Raw genomic sequence first — 15,337 nt, forward strand, 5'->3', positions numbered from 1 at the left:
CAAAAAAGCTATTTGGACCGGATCAATGTTGAAATTAAGTTGGATATTAGTGTTCAAAGAGTTCAGCCAGTCTAAAAACATATAGAACTGGGCATCCGTGCCTCTCCAAATTATAAGGACATCATCGATGAACCTTAGCCATAAGAGCATTATACTCGAACCGTGATTGGCTGTTTCTCCCCCCTTCATGCTCGGATGAGGTGTCTTATAATTGTATACTCCCATTTTCAACCATCAGTAAAACTATAGCATCCACAATCCGTAGACACTGGCATGCCCTTTCACTATCTAATCTTTTGCGGGGCTCCCTGCGTTTCACTTTCCGGAGGGAAAAAACCTTCGTGATCAGCTGGTTCATGCAAATTTTACCACCCTGGATAATGATTTGAGGATGGAGGGCGGGCATGGCCCATGCGGACATTGTTCAATGTGTTCCCACACCAATGTGATGTCTGAGTTTGTACATCCTAATACTGGCTGAGTTTTTCAACTCCGTACAAAATCTGATTGTACCACGAAAGGGGTAATATATGTTGTGCAATGTCAGTGCCCCTTCTTGTATGTGGGCAAGACCACCCGTATGGTTAAGACCAGGATTATTGAACGCTGCTCCAACATCCGTCTGTTAAGAGTAGATGAACCATTGGTAAATCACTGGTCACAGCAAAATCATACCATCTCTGATCTTCTTTACTCAGTATTGGAGGTGGTCCCCCGTCACCCAAGAGAGGGAGACTATCCTGGACTGCTGGGAAAGAAAGAGCAGAGATGGATATTCACCCTAGATACCATCAGCCCAAAAGGCTTAAATAAGGAAATAGAATGGCATTTGTTTTGTTAATGGTATGCTCCCACTGATTGTTTCAGAGATCTCGCGATGCTATCTGTTTGGCGCCAATTCTGCCCTTTAAAAGTTTGATCCCTCTAGGGGCGCTCGCTCTCCTGGGTTGATCTAAAAGGTACTGTACACAACTTCTTTTATTGTACAACTATATATTGTCTCTAATTATGTAGCCTTAATTCTCGTGGTCCACCATTTATATTTTGTTTACGTTGTAGATTTAAATTCAATTGTGGTCCCTCCCGATGCAGCAACAAACGAAACACGGACCGTGTCGGGGGACTCGTATATAAACACAACCCTGCAATGAAACAGGATGCTGGGCTTGATGGACCCTTGGTCTGACCCAGTATGGCATTTTCTTATGTTCTTATGAGTAATGTCAGACAATGCCACAACAGTGGCCTACATCAACCGACAGGGGGGAACCAGAAGCCAACAAGTTTCCCTAGAAATAGACCCCCTGATGGCGTGGGCGGAAGCAAATCTCCAGATCTCAGCCATCCACATCGCCGAGAAAGACAACATCACGGCAGACTTCCTCAGCAGGGAAAGTCTAGACCCAGGAGAATGGAGATTGTCTCCTGCAGCCTTTCAAATGATAGTGAATCGGTGGGGGACACCGGACATGGACCTTCTGGCAAACAGATCCAACGCCCAAGTGTTCAGATATTTCAGCCGCAGGCGGGAACCGCAGTCCCAAGGGATTGATGCACTGGTACAGACCTGGCCACCGGGGACCCTGCTATACGCCTTCCCGCCGTTGCCCCTAGTGGGCGCAATCATTCACAAGATACAACTACACTGGGGACTAGTTCTTCTGGTGGCTCCAGATTGGCCAAGAAGACCCTGGTATGCAGACATGAGAAGGCTGCTGGCAGGGAACCCCCTACCTCTGCCTCCACACAGGGACCTGCTACAACAAGGTCCGATCCTCCACGAGGACCCAGCTCAATTATCTCTTACGGTCTGGCCCTTGAGAGGGCCCGCCTGAGAGAGAGTGGATACTCGGGGGCTATAATCGACACCCTCCTCTGAGCACGCAAGGTCTCCACATCGTTAACGTACATACGGATTTGGAGAGTATTTGAAGCCTGGTGTGAAGACCACAACATCAAGCCACGCTCATTTAAAGTTCCTGTGATCCTGGAATTCCTACAGAATGGGCTACAGAAGGGACTGTCCCTCAACTCCATCAAGGTACAGGTGGCCGCACTGTCATGCTACGGCTCCAAGAGCGAGGGCGACAGCATAGCCTCTCGCCCAGACGTGTTACACTTCCTAAAAGGAGTCAAACACCTTCATCCACCAAAAGTAAAAAGTAAAGTATGGCAAGACCCATATTGACTGCTACCATGTTTAACACTGTTTGTCCAAGTTGTTTATACCATGTTCTCTGTAAGACATAGTTCATGTCACTTGTTTTTGTTTGAAATGTAAACCGAAGTGATTAGTAACCCTGTTACCGGAACCTCGGTATAAAAAAGTCTTAAATAAATAAAGTGGCCGGTACCTCTGTGGAATCTCAATTTCGTCTTGGACTTCCAAGCGGGAACCACCTTCAGACCCCTCAGAGGACTGTCCCTCCGCCTGTTAACCTTAAAGACTGTGTTCTTGCTGGCAGTTTGCTCAGCCTGCCGCATCTTGGAACTATAAGCACTGTCCTGCCATGAGCCATTCCTCAGGTTCACCCCGGGAGCCATCCAACTATGCACGGTTCTCTCCTTCCTCCCCAAAGTGGTCTCTCACTTCCACCTTAACCAGACCATCTCAATACCAACGACGGATGGCTTGAAGAATTCGGAAGAAGCCCATAGTCTCTGCCACCTCAATATCGGCAGACTCCTATCCAGATACCTGGAAATGTCGGAATCCGTACAAAAAACGGACCACCTTTTCGTCCTTCACAGCGGAAAGACACAAGGGGAAGCGGCCTCGCGGGCAAGCATTGCCCGCTGGATCAAGGAAGTCATCAAGGCAGCCTACGTAGAAGCTGGCAAGCCACCACTTCTACAGGTCAAGGCCCATTCTACCAGTGCCCAGGCAGTATCCTGGGCAGAAACTAGAATGCTGCCGCCTGCCGAGATCTGCAGGGCAGCGACATGGTCCTCCATTCATACCTTCTTCAGTCTGGATGTTCAGGCTCCATCCATACCTTCTCCAGATTCTACCGACTGGATGTTCAGGCTCGGGAGGACACGGCCTTCGCAAGGACAGTTCTAAGTGGGTCACGGGCAGCCTCCCGCCCGGTTCGGGAATAGCTTTTATACATCCCATTGGTCCTGAGTCCATCTGCTACATGCTAGGAAATGGAGAAATTACTTACCTGATAATTTCGTTTTCCTTAGTGTAGACAGATGGACTCAGCATCCCACCCTTGGCTGCCGTTACGCATGGTCTTTCAAATGATTCAAGGGTAAGCCACGTTTTCATTTAACTAGGGTATCCACCCTGCCGGGTGTCGACGCTTTCCGGTTGAGTACACTGGTGGTCTCCAGCTATAGTCAATCAACAAGTTCAAGTTAATCAAGTTTTAACATTTACCTAAGTTATGAAGTTATTCAAGTTAATCAAATTATTAAGTTAATCAGTCAGTCACACACATATCCACAATGCTTTTCGAGGAGAATACTGAAGAGCTGCACTTCCTGCAGGGGTATATGTACTAGGGGCTAATGTCAGATTGAAATCTGATCCGTCTCCAACTGCTAGCAAGGGTACACTATACCCATTGGTCCTGAGTCCATCTGTCTACACTAAGGAAAATGAAATTATAAGATAAGTAATTTCTCTAATTCTCATAGCTTGAAGAAAAACTTAGAAAGATTTAGTTGAGCATTCATGGCAGTTCTTGAACTGCCATTGTCCTGCGAAGCTCCTTCAACTTTTTTTCAATTATTTGAAAGACTTGTTCACCACTCTGTCCTCAAATCTAGGGAGCATACATAACAGATCTGTTTTCTTTTGCTCTGTGAAGTTCATAAGAGCTTTCATAGACAATTCCACCTGGCCCATCCCAAGAAGCCCAAACCCCTGGGGAGGGGGTGTAGAGGAGGGGGTACTGTTGCGGTCACCAGCTGCAGCGTTTCGCGCTCAGCATCCCTCACCTTCAGGAGCAGGAAGCCCGCGCCTGTCCTGTCCCGAGCCGCCCTGGTTCCCTGCCAGCCCTGCACGTCTCAGGCCCGCCCCTTGGCCTCTGCTGCCTTAGATGCCAACTCCGCCGTTTGGTCTCTCTAGGCACACACGCGAGGCTCCTCCTGCAATTTAAGGAGCTAGCGGTTGGAAAATCTCCCACAGCCCCAGCCAATGACTTCAGGCTGGGAGACTATTTAAACACTGTGTAGCCGTCAGATTCTTGCCTCAGCAACAGGTCCCGCTCTGCCTCCATGTTCCAGTCCCTGCCTCTATGTTCCAGTCCCTGCCTCTGCACCTGGTTCCTGCTCCCCTCCTTCTCCATGACTGCTCTTCTGGCTCTGACCTTGGTACGTTCTTGGATCTCGTCTTGTCTGCCGCCTGCTCTGACCCACCTGCTTGTTCCTTGGTTACTCCTAAGACATAAGAACATGCCATACTGGGTCAGACCAAGAGTCCATCAAGTCCAGCATCCTGTTTCCAACAGTGGCCAATCCAGGCCATAAGAGCCTGGCAAGTACCCAAAAACTAAGTCTATTCCATGTTACTGTTGCTAGTAATAGTGGCTATTTTCTAAGTAAACTTAATTAATAGCAGGTAATGGACTTCTCCAATAACATATCCAGTCCTTTTTTAAACACAGCTACACTAACTGCATTAACCACATCCTCTGGCAACAAATTCCAGAGTTTAATTGGGCATTGAGTGAAAAAGAACTTTCTCCGATTAGTTTTAAATGTGCCACATGTTAACTTCATGGAGTGCCCCCTAGTCTTTCTGTTATCCAATGGAGTAAATAACCAATTCACATTTACTTGTTCTTGTTGTGTCTGTCTGTCTCAGATGGCTTCGACCTCTGTGCCTTTCTTCCTTCTCTCTCCTCAAGCCTTGGGAAGATGGCTGATGCCGTGTCTTCATGCCATTCTCTCTGGTGTCCCCAGATCGGCACCCACGTCTTTATCCACATCATGGGGCATCCCCTCCGAGTGACGTCATCACATCTTGGTATTTAGCCTGCCCTTCGTTTGCTAACAAACTGAGTTAGCAAGGATTGGATTGGAATTCCTCCGGTCTAAGCTGCTCTGCCGCTTCCAGCTGCCGCAGGAACCTCTCTCTGCCCTTCGGGGTATTCTTCACTAACCTGGGTACCCGCTCCTCAGTGGCCCTTCTGCTCTATTTCAGGTACCTATCCTTGGTTACCAGGTACTCGCTCCTCGAGGGCCTCCTCTCCCTAATCTGGTGCCTGCCACTGAACAACTTCTGCCTGCCAGGACCTTCTACAATACAGCTTCTGCTCAGTGAGTACTACCTTTCAGTTTGTCTCACCTTCAGCACTCAGGGTTTACATCTGGGACCTGTCCCCGCTACGCCGCACTGCCTATCACCTACTCGAATGTGAGACTGGTCTCCTCTGCTGAGGACCCCTGGACTATTTCACTGGACTACCTTCACTGCTGCTCGCCCCAGGCCAGTACCATCAAGCTGTACAATAAATACTACTTCTCTGTATAGAGTCTAGCCTAGTACTGTGGTTCCTCACGGGGCTCCTCCCTGTGGGAGTGGCCATCACCGCTGTAACCAAGAATCCACTCCCAAACCTCATAACCATAACAGATTGCTAACTCCATAGATTCGGCTCAGCTCACCGCTTTGCAGGCCATTCCGGGCCTGGCCCAGCGAATCTCCGAACAACAGAATTCGCTGGACAACTTGACTATTGCCTTTAACCAGCTACATGCACAGATGAATGCACCGGCTGCCACAGGTAAAGAAGTTAGACCGCCAGAAGTGACGGTCAAGTCTACAGTGCCTCTCTCTGCTCCGACACGCTTCGCAGGTGAAGTTTGGAAGTGTAGAGGATTTATTAATCAATGTTGTATGCACTTTTCTCTGCAACCTAACCATTTCCCTACAGCGTATGCCAAGACCACCTATATGCTTTCGTATCTGGATGGAAGAGCACTGGCTTGGACCTCACCACTGTGGGAGCACAATGACCCTATCCTGAATGATCTTGCCGGGTTTTTTGAACCGTTTAATTCTGTATTTGACGACCCTGCCCGTTACTCAATAGCAGGATCAGCTTTGGTTCATCTAAAAGAAGGTAACAAACCTTTACCAGACTTCGCCATTGAATTCAAGATGTTGGCTTCTGAATTACATGAAAACCCTGTTTTTTGAAGGTCTGAACTCCCGGTTGAAAGATGAACTGGTGACTTGTGAGATGCCTGAGACCTTAGCAGAACTTATGTAGTTGGCAGCAAAGATTGATCGCCAAATTCACGACAAAGTTCAAGAGGTCAAGAATCCCAGTAGACCACTCCAGGGAGAGATTCATGCCAAGTCTGTACCCAGGCCTACACTCCCAGGGCCTGCTACTGGCGAAGAAGAACTAATGCACTTAGGCCGCAGTCATTTGACTTCCAAAGAGAGACGACTCCAAAAGAGGTTGGGACTATGCATGTATTGTGCACAAGCTGGTCATGTTGTACAAACATGCCCTTTATGTCCGGGAAACTGGCAGACCTAAGTCCTGCGGGAGGACTCTTCTTAGGTCTAACTGCACCCTCTCCTCCACGCTCTCTTCCAGTATCTTTAATCTGCGGGCCTTTAGAATATCAGATCCTTGCCTTAGTAGACTCTGGGCAGGGGGAAATTTCATATTGAAACGTCTAGTGGAACATTTGTGGATCCCTACTACTACTATGACGCCTCCATTACTATTGTCCTCTATTCATGGAGAGCCCTTACCGGGTGAAGTAACTCTGCTTACAGAACCAGTGAGCTTGTGTACCGGCGCTCTTCATACAGAGACTATTTCCTTCTTTGTGCTAGAGAAGGCCATGCACCCTTTGGTACTTGGGCTACCATGGCTGCAGAAACACATGCCACAATTCAACTGGACCACTTTGGAGCTTTCATGTTGGGGTCCAGATTGTCATGGTAAATGCTTAACGGAAGTCTCTCCAATACCATGCATGCCAATTACCCTGTTGTTTCCTGGGTTGCCGCCTCAATATGCACCTTACCAAGATGTATTCTCAAAAGAAGCTGCTGATGTGTTACATCCACACAGATCATACGACTGCGCAATTAATTTGAAGCCAAATACGGAGCCACCCAAAGGAAGGGTCTACCCCCTCTCTGTAGTGGAGAATAAGGTGATCTTGGAGTAAATCCAGGAGAATCTCCAGAAAGGCTTCATAAGACTTTCTAAGTCTCCTGCCGGCGCAGGATTTTTCTTCGTGGGGGGAAAAAGGACGGAACGTTACATCTGTGCATTGACTACGGAGGTCTGAATGAGATCACCATAAAGGACCGCTACCCGTTACCACTCATCTCGGAGCTATTTGATAGGCTACAGGCAACAGGATGTTCTCCAACCTTGACCTCAAAGGAGCGTATAATTTAGTTCGCATCCGCTCTGGCGACGAATGGAAGACGGCTTTTAATACCCGGGATGGACACTTTGAATACCTGGTGATGCCCTTCAGCTTGTCCAATGCCCCGGCTGTCTTCCAAAACATGATGAACGATATTCTGCGTGATTTATTCTACCAATGTGTCATTGTCTACTTAGACGACATCTTGATATTTTCTCAGGACCTGCAATCCTATCAAGAACATGTCAAAAGAGTTCTACACAGACTTCGCGAGAACCGCTTGTACGCCAGATTGTCTAAATGTGAATTTCATAAAGAATCCGTGCCCTTCTTAGGTTACATTGTCTCAAACAATGGTTCCAAATGGACCCTCAGAAGCTTGAGAGTATTATAAAATGGCCACAGCCCACGGGTCTAAAAGCTCTAAGACGATTTTTGGGATTTACCAATTACTACCGGACCTTTATAAAAAAAATGACTCTTCATTGACTGTTCCATTAACAGCATTGACTAAGAAGGGAGCCAACATTGCTACTTGGTCTGTGGAAGCTGTGACTGCGTTCCAGAAGTTAAAAGACGCCTTTCAAAGCAAAGCATGTCTACGCCAGCCGGACCCTACTCGACCCTTCATTGTGGAAGTCGATGCCTCTGATGTGGGTGTAGGGGCCATGCTAAGCCAGACCGGTGATTCAAAGATCTTGCACCCCTGTTCATTCTTTTCCCGACACGTCTCGCCAGTGGAGAAAAACTACGGCATTGGGGATAAAGAACTGTTGACAATAAAAATGGCATTTGAAGAATGGCGCCCCTGGCACAACATCAGATTACTGTTTACACTGATCACCAAAATCTGGAGACTTCAGTCACGCCCATCGCCTCAACCATAGACAGGCGAGTGGTCCCTGTTCTTCAGCAGATTGGACCTTTTGCTGAAATATCGCCCTGGTGACAAGAATGTCAGAGTAGATGCATTATCTCGCTCTTTCCTCATAGAGGGACGTACCTGATGAACCCCAGCACATTATTGATCTGAAGAGTGATTCTCGCTAAGAAGAAGCGGTTTCAACAGCGAGACATGGAATGCATTGTGAATTCTCAAAGCTGGAGGGAGTCTTAGACTATAGGTGAGTGAGCCCAACTGTGGGAAAATAGGAAAAGGTCCGACAAAGCATGGAGCAAATCGAGCAGATGGAAGCTTAAGTCTCAGATGTTTAAGATAGCAAAACCTTTGGATTTCACAGTTGTCATGTTCAGGTACATGAGGGAATAATGGTCAGTTGGAGAATGTTGTCATCTTCCCCTCCGGTGTGCTGATGATTAGCGGGAAGCAAGCAGAGTCAGGGGATGAAATTTTCCAGATGCAGTAGTGAAGTCAGAGTAGATGAACTGAAGTAGGACCAAACTTGTAGTTGATTGCTGATAATATTTCTGTATAAATACAAATTGAATGAAGCAAAGTGACTGCTAGATGGAAATTGCAGTTCACAGTGCCACTTGTAGACTTGAGAAGCACTTGATGTAGGTTGCAGTTCTTTCAGTCAGGAAGAAGGATGAAGTATAGTCTAACACCTCTAGGAAATATCTTCTAACACAGTGGTTCTCAACCGGTGTGTCGCAACACACCAGTGTGGCGCCAAGAACACACAGGTGTGTCGCCACACTTCCCGGTCCCCCGCTGACCCAGCTGCTCCCCGGTCCTCCTCCGCCCAGGCTTAAAATGCTGTCAGCCCGGGTGGAATGCGGCAGGACAGCTGGAGTCAGTGGAATCGGCATGGTCTCTTCTTCGCCCCCCCCCCCCCCCCCCCCCCGCGACCCGGAAGAGGAAGTGTGAGCATTGGGTGCGTGCGCGGGAAGAAGAGACCATGCTAGTGTGGTCAGAATCGGCCCGAAGAACAGAAGAGAGGCGCGGTCTGAAGAATGTGCAGCGCGGCTCGGAGGAAAATTAAGAAGAGCGTCAACCCCCGCGGCCAATGGGACTCCTCCTCCGTGAGGGCTGAAAATGAAGGAGGTTAGGGCTGGGAGGAGGCTGCTGCTGCCGCTAGTTCCGGGGGGGAGGGAGAGAGAGTGAATGAGCATGCAAGCATGTGTGTTTGAGATCCTGTGTGTGAGTGAGATAGCATGAAGGTGAATGATTGAGAGCCTGTATATGTGAGAGTATTTCTGTGATTGAGAGCCTGCCTGTGAGAGAGAGAGAGAGAGAGAGCATGAATGTAAGTGTATGTCTGAGAACATGTATGTGTAAGTTTGTGATTGAAAACCTGTTTGTGTGAGAGAGTATGTGTGTATGATTGAGATCCTTTGTGTGTGAGAGAGATCATGTGTATGCATGATTAAGAGCTTGTGTGTATAAGTAAGAGAGAGCATGTGTGTCTGTGTGATTGAGAGATGGTTTAGGTGAGGGAGCATGTGAGTATGTGATTGAGAGCCTCTGTGTACATGAGAGAGAGAGAGAGAGCATGTTTGTAAGCATGTGAATGAGAGTCTGTGTGTGAGAGAAAAAGACAGCATGTATGTGTGTGATTGAAAGCCTGTGTGTGTAAGCGTGAAAAGATAGACAGCATGTGTGTAAAATGTGTAGTTAAGAGCCTATATAAGTGAGAGAAAAAGCATGTGTATAGGTGTGTGTAATTGAGCCAGTGTGAGAGAGAGCGCTGGTATGTGACAGAGAGGAGAAAGTTCCAAGCAAACCACCCCTCCTCCTGCTAATTCAAAACAATCTCAGGACACCTGGATATCAAACTTTTCCAGGTATACAGAGCAAAAACATTTTTGTATCCTTATTTTTCATTACTGGGTCTTTGTGTCTGCTATTTTGAAATATTTTATTGGTATCTAGAAATTTTTTATATGAGTTTTTAATTATTGGATATTCCACTCATCAGCTGTTACAAAATAATCTGTTCTTTTTGTTAGTATGGTTTTACTGCTACTGATTTTATATTTCTTGATTTGTTTTATAAGGATGGGTGGTTTCTTTTTTCCTTTATTACACTGCATACAGAGACTCTGGCTTGTTGCAGTTTGCAATTCAGTTTTTTCTGCATGCTTCTAGTTATGTGTTTTGGTCTCTTTATTCTTTGTTAGGGGAGGGTCAGCACATGTGATTCAGGTGAGGTTTTCTGCTGGCGTGTAGTTTCTGTGTAGGGCTCTATAGCAGCCTGGCTTGGTCCGTTTTCCTAATAGGAGATGTATTGGTGTCTTAAGGCCTGGTGTAATATTTCAGTGTTTCCTTTTCTTAGGTAAGGTGGTTACTGTTTCAGTGCTGGAAATTGGTGCTGTTTTGGTGTGGGATGTTTACTATTTATGCAATTTCTGTTCAGACAGAATATGTATCTTTTCCTCGTATCATTTTAAACAATAAAAATAATTACCGGACCTTTACTTTTTAATTCCGCCGTAAATTGTAATGAGCAGTGTGTCACACATGTGAGCTTGGCCTGTCAGGTGTGTCACGATGGGAAAAAGGTTGAGAACCACTGTTCTAACATATATATATGCTTGGTGTGCATCTGAAGTTTATAGTGATAGCCATTATTACTTACATCACAGGTAGGATGACAAAGGAACAGGAAATAACAGGTGACAGCCCCCAGCTCAGGAAATAGTAAGACAGAGATCATAGCAATTTCTCTATGCTCCCTCTTGCTGGCTCCTGCACACTGCTTTTTTTTCTGCCTGTCTTTTCTTGTGTGTGCTCTTTTGTACTTGCTGCCATTGCTTGTACATTGCCTTCTGCTATATCCTGTATGTGCCTTTGTATTTCCTATTGTTGCTTGCACTTTCTTCTGCCATTTTTTATATGTTCATCCTGTGCTTCCTGCCTCTCCCTTCTGCACCCCACCTGCACATTCCCTTCTCTCTTCTCCAGTTCCTTTCCTAAGAATTCATGTAACATTTGAATAGATGCTTGTGATATTGATACATTTGCTCTTACTTTTCCCCTTTAGGCCTGATTCTGCTGCTTGCAAAGAGACCAGAGCTGCCAAAGTCAGTAAGAATTAGTTATTGTCTGTGTAATCCCCAGAATCACATTACTGCATCGCCTTATTGAGGAGAAAAGAGTGTCTGAGATTTGCGTTGACACAGTGACTTTTACACATTTAACTATATCCCTGGCTAAGGATTCATCAAAAGAAGTCATCATAATCCAGCTTACAATTTGTACCTGGTTTTGGTTGATTTCAGTAGCTGAGAGATGTCTGTATAAGTACAGTTCTCCCACTTTATGTTCTTTGTCTGTTTATGGCTGCTTATTTTCTCCCACCACGCAACAACCATGCCCCATGAACTCATATTTTGGAGGGTAGTTTCCAATAGTCCGCATGGGCTAAAGTTTTATTTCTAAGAGAGCAAGCAGGATGGCAGCCCTCACATGTGGGAAATTCCTAGCTACAGACCATCTCAAACTAAATAGTCTGCCCATTTGAGATTCTTCCTCTGTTTTCTGTCACTTTGGATAGATCAGCATATAAAATCCCATATACAAACCAATACCAGCTCTTCTACAGTCATTCCTGCCCCCTACTTCTGCCCCACTGTCTTCCTTCTGGTTCTCAACACCTAAGCACATAGGTGCCACATCCATGGGTGCTTGAACACACCCAATATTGTGAGCTCCTTCACTGTGACCAGAGAGTGGTAATTCATGTTGAGCTTAACACCCCCAACCATTGAGAAAAATGGGCTCTTATGCCCAAGCATATTTATTTATCTATTTATTTTAAAGGGCTTGTTGCACATGCCCTCCAAAGTTTGGGGCATGTGCAACATGCCCTTTAAAAATATTCACAATAAAAGGAAACCAAAAAAGTATACATAAAAACAAAAATAAAATGAGCCACAGTGCTTGCCTCCACCACCCACACTGAAAAGTCATACATTCCCATACATTGCATTATTGTTTGGACAGGGACTCCAGTTGTGACAGAACATTTGGCCAGTCTGTCCTGCAGACTCTCTTTGAGGTGTAGAATCCAATTCCATCCCTCCTGGAAACCATTGTTTCCTAGCACCTAGACAGATAGATTCAGGAGCAGTGGGTCACAGTATATATACTCCTGCAGTGATATCAGCTTGCCAATATTCCCTGTCTCTAGCAGACGGTGAACATGGATTTCCCTACTGGGGATTGCTGTAAAATTTAGAGGTGGGGATTTGAGTTGCCCTGCTCTCCTGCAGTGTTAATGGTCCCTCCCCCAGTTGAGAATTCCTGAGGTGATTTCTGTGGTTCCTCGGTCCGGTAGCTGAAAAACATCAGGTGCAGGAAGCCGAGCGTGGCAGTGACTACATATGCCCTCTCCCCCCGCAGCCAGAGACAGTCTCTGTACTCAGCAGGAAAGTCTAAGCTCAGGTAAGTTTAAAAAGAAAAAGTCAGACACAGAATAGAGGGTTTTTTTTTATAGGACTACCTCCAGTCTCCATGCTTGGTGCACCATTCCGATGTTCGCTCCCATGGGGATTAAGGGAACTTGGCAGCCTGACAGGTTGAGCAGCTGGATGAGCTAAGCCCTGCTGTTAAACTTTTTCCTGTGTGTCGCATGGTAGGCCGCGACGGCGTTTTCTCGTGCTTTTTTTTTGTGGGTTCGGCTGCCCTCTACAGTTCCATCACTGCGTGCAAGTACGTCCAGCTGTGCATCCGAATTGTGCGCCCAATTTCTTTTGGGTGCGCTGCCTGTCCGCACATTCTGACACATGTCGGTTGTCCGCCCAGGTTTGGCGTGAAGACTATGTGTTTAGTTTGTGGTATATAAGACTTGGGGCGCCTAAATTTTGTGCGCATAAATTTTTTCAGCGTGAACTCGACTGGACACACATCTTTCATTCCCTGTTAAGCGTATTGATGAACTAATGGTGCTGGTGATTAAGAAGCCTAAGCGCCTTTCTTTCTATGCTGCCTGTCATATTCGGATATCTCAACCTGGAGTGCCCTCTAAGTTGTCAGTGCTGCTTAGAGGCTCAGGGAGAATTATTTTCCTCTGATTTTACGAAGTCTGGTTCTTCCCAGCCTGATGATGGCCTGGTTAAGGACGTGTCAGGAGGGACGCTTGACTTTGGAACTCCCTTAATTGGTTCCTCTGCAGGGGACAGCAGCTCAGAGGGCCTTTTGGTTTTGGCATGGATCCTTCTCCTTTTCTTGGGTAGAGTTTTTTCAAAGTTTGTAATCATTTCTTAAGGTGCAGTCCTCAGCCCCATCCAATCCTGTTGGGTCAGATCCTCAGGCAGTGGCCTCTCCCTCTTCCGGTACTACATTTATGGGCTAAAGTACACCTTGATCAGCTGCGGGTATTCCCGACAGGAATACGGTTGGCACTGATGAGACAGATATTGACTCTTTGGAGGATAGGGAAATTCCTCCGGGGCTGGAACCGTATAGGACTGTGTTGCGATTCTTTCACAGAGATGAACTACTGGCCCTAATTTCCCAGATGTTGAAGATGCTGGGAGTACCTGGGGCAGACTCCATGTCTGAGCCAAAGAAAATCCCATTTTGGTTTCTTTACATAAAGCCTCTTGGTTTTTCCCCTGTTATGGAGGTCATTCAGGAATTGATTGATCTTGAGGTAGATGGAGGTAAATTTCAAAGGGGTTCAGACCTTGGAAGGCCTGTATCCCCTAAATCCAGTGGTGAGAGAGCATCTGCATTTTCTGAAAGTGGATGCGCTTGCCTGTGTCATCTCTAAACGGATGACTATCCCCGTGGAAGGAGGAGTGGCCTTGAAGGATGTGCATGATAGGAGGATTGAGGCCATCCTTAAATAAGCATTTGAAGCAGTGGCAATAACATTGCAGATAGCTTCCTGTTGTTACCTGGTGACTCACACTTGTTTGCTTCTCTTTCAAGAGGCTGATGACTCTGGTGTGAATTCCAGGGCAATTAAGGAACCCAACACCGCCTTTTTAGCAGATGCGGGTTGCATTTTGGTCTGTACCTCGGCCAGAAGAGTGGCTTCAGTAATAGCACCAGGCATCCGTTATAGCTGTGAAATTGGTTGGCCGACGCAACCTCCAAAGCTAATTTTATGAAATGGCCTTTTAAAGGCTCGCTCTTGTTTGGGAGCGAGTTGGAGAAACTGGCTAGCAAGTGTGGCGAATCCCCGGTTGCCGGAGAATAAGAAATAGTTGCCGTAGCCCCTTTGGTATGAGGGGTCATTTCAGGGGTTTCAAACGGCTTCGTCCCTACAGAGGGGCAACTTTTCAGAGGACTTAGCCATTCATCAGGTTTCAGTCCTTTCGTCCCAGACAGCCCAAGCAAGGCTCAGATAGTGCAATGTCCCGAACCTCCCAATGAAGGTTTGCCGGCCCCCTGCCCCCCCCCCCCCCCGGAACAGGAAATAGGGGGATGCCTCTCGGTTTTTTATCAGAGGTGGTTCAAGATTACATCAGATCAGTAGGTCCTGGAGGTGATACGAGAAGGATATGTGCTGGAGTTTCACAGTGTTCCTCAGAAAGTGTTCATCATGTCTCCCTGCCACTCCCCCAGAAGAAGCAGGCAGTGGAGTCTATACTGTCAAAGCTCCTCAGTCTAAGGGCTATGGTTCCAGTACCCAAGTCTCAAGAAAATAGCGGAGATATTCCATTTATTTTGTTGTGCCCAAAAAGGAGGGCTCCTTTCGTCCCATCCTGGTTCTCAAAGGAATCAACTGTCATTTGTGAGTGACTCATTTTCACATGGAAACGTTAGGCTCAATGATAATGACTGTGCAGTTGTGGGAATTTCAGACCTTCTTGGATCTGTCCGAGGAAAATCTCCATATTCCTATCTAACTGGGGCACTATCGTTTTCTTTGTTTCGTGGTGTTCGAGTGCCATTATCAATTTCAGGCGCTGCCTTTTGGTCTGGCCACCATGCCCAGAACTTTTTCCAAGGTTATGATGATGATGGTGGCAGAGTTGAGAAAGGATGGGATCTTGGTACACCCATATTTGGGCGACTGGCTGATTCGGGCCAGGTCTCTGGAAGGTGATCTCCCTGTTGCAGGAC

At 46.8% G+C, this 15,337-nt stretch overlaps 1 protein-coding gene across 9 annotated transcripts in view; it reads left to right on the top strand.

The window, feature by feature from the left end:
* Positions 1–15,337, top strand: part of CLASRP (CLK4 associating serine/arginine rich protein) — a 531,120-nt gene that overhangs the window by 336,690 nt on the left and 179,093 nt on the right. For 5 of the 9 annotated variants that reach the window (XR_003859212.1, XM_029620007.1, XM_029620008.1 and 2 more), the window contains one exon: positions 11,304–11,343. The exons of 2 other annotated variants lie outside the window; for them this stretch is intronic. Coding sequence is in view for 4 of the 7 variants with exons in the window: in XM_029620007.1 (XP_029475867.1) it covers positions 11,304–11,343 (40 nt within the window). In the remaining 3 variants the exon portion in view is untranslated. Of the gene's footprint in view, positions 1–11,303; positions 11,348–15,337 lie in introns of all 9 variants that reach the window. 2 more of the 9 variants (XR_003859213.1, XR_003859214.1) reach the window with 1 other exon arrangement.

The sequence above is a fragment of the Rhinatrema bivittatum genome, chromosome 11 (genome assembly GCF_901001135.1).
Source record: "Rhinatrema bivittatum chromosome 11, aRhiBiv1.1, whole genome shotgun sequence".
Classification (NCBI taxonomy): domain Eukaryota; kingdom Metazoa; phylum Chordata; class Amphibia; order Gymnophiona; family Rhinatrematidae; genus Rhinatrema; species Rhinatrema bivittatum.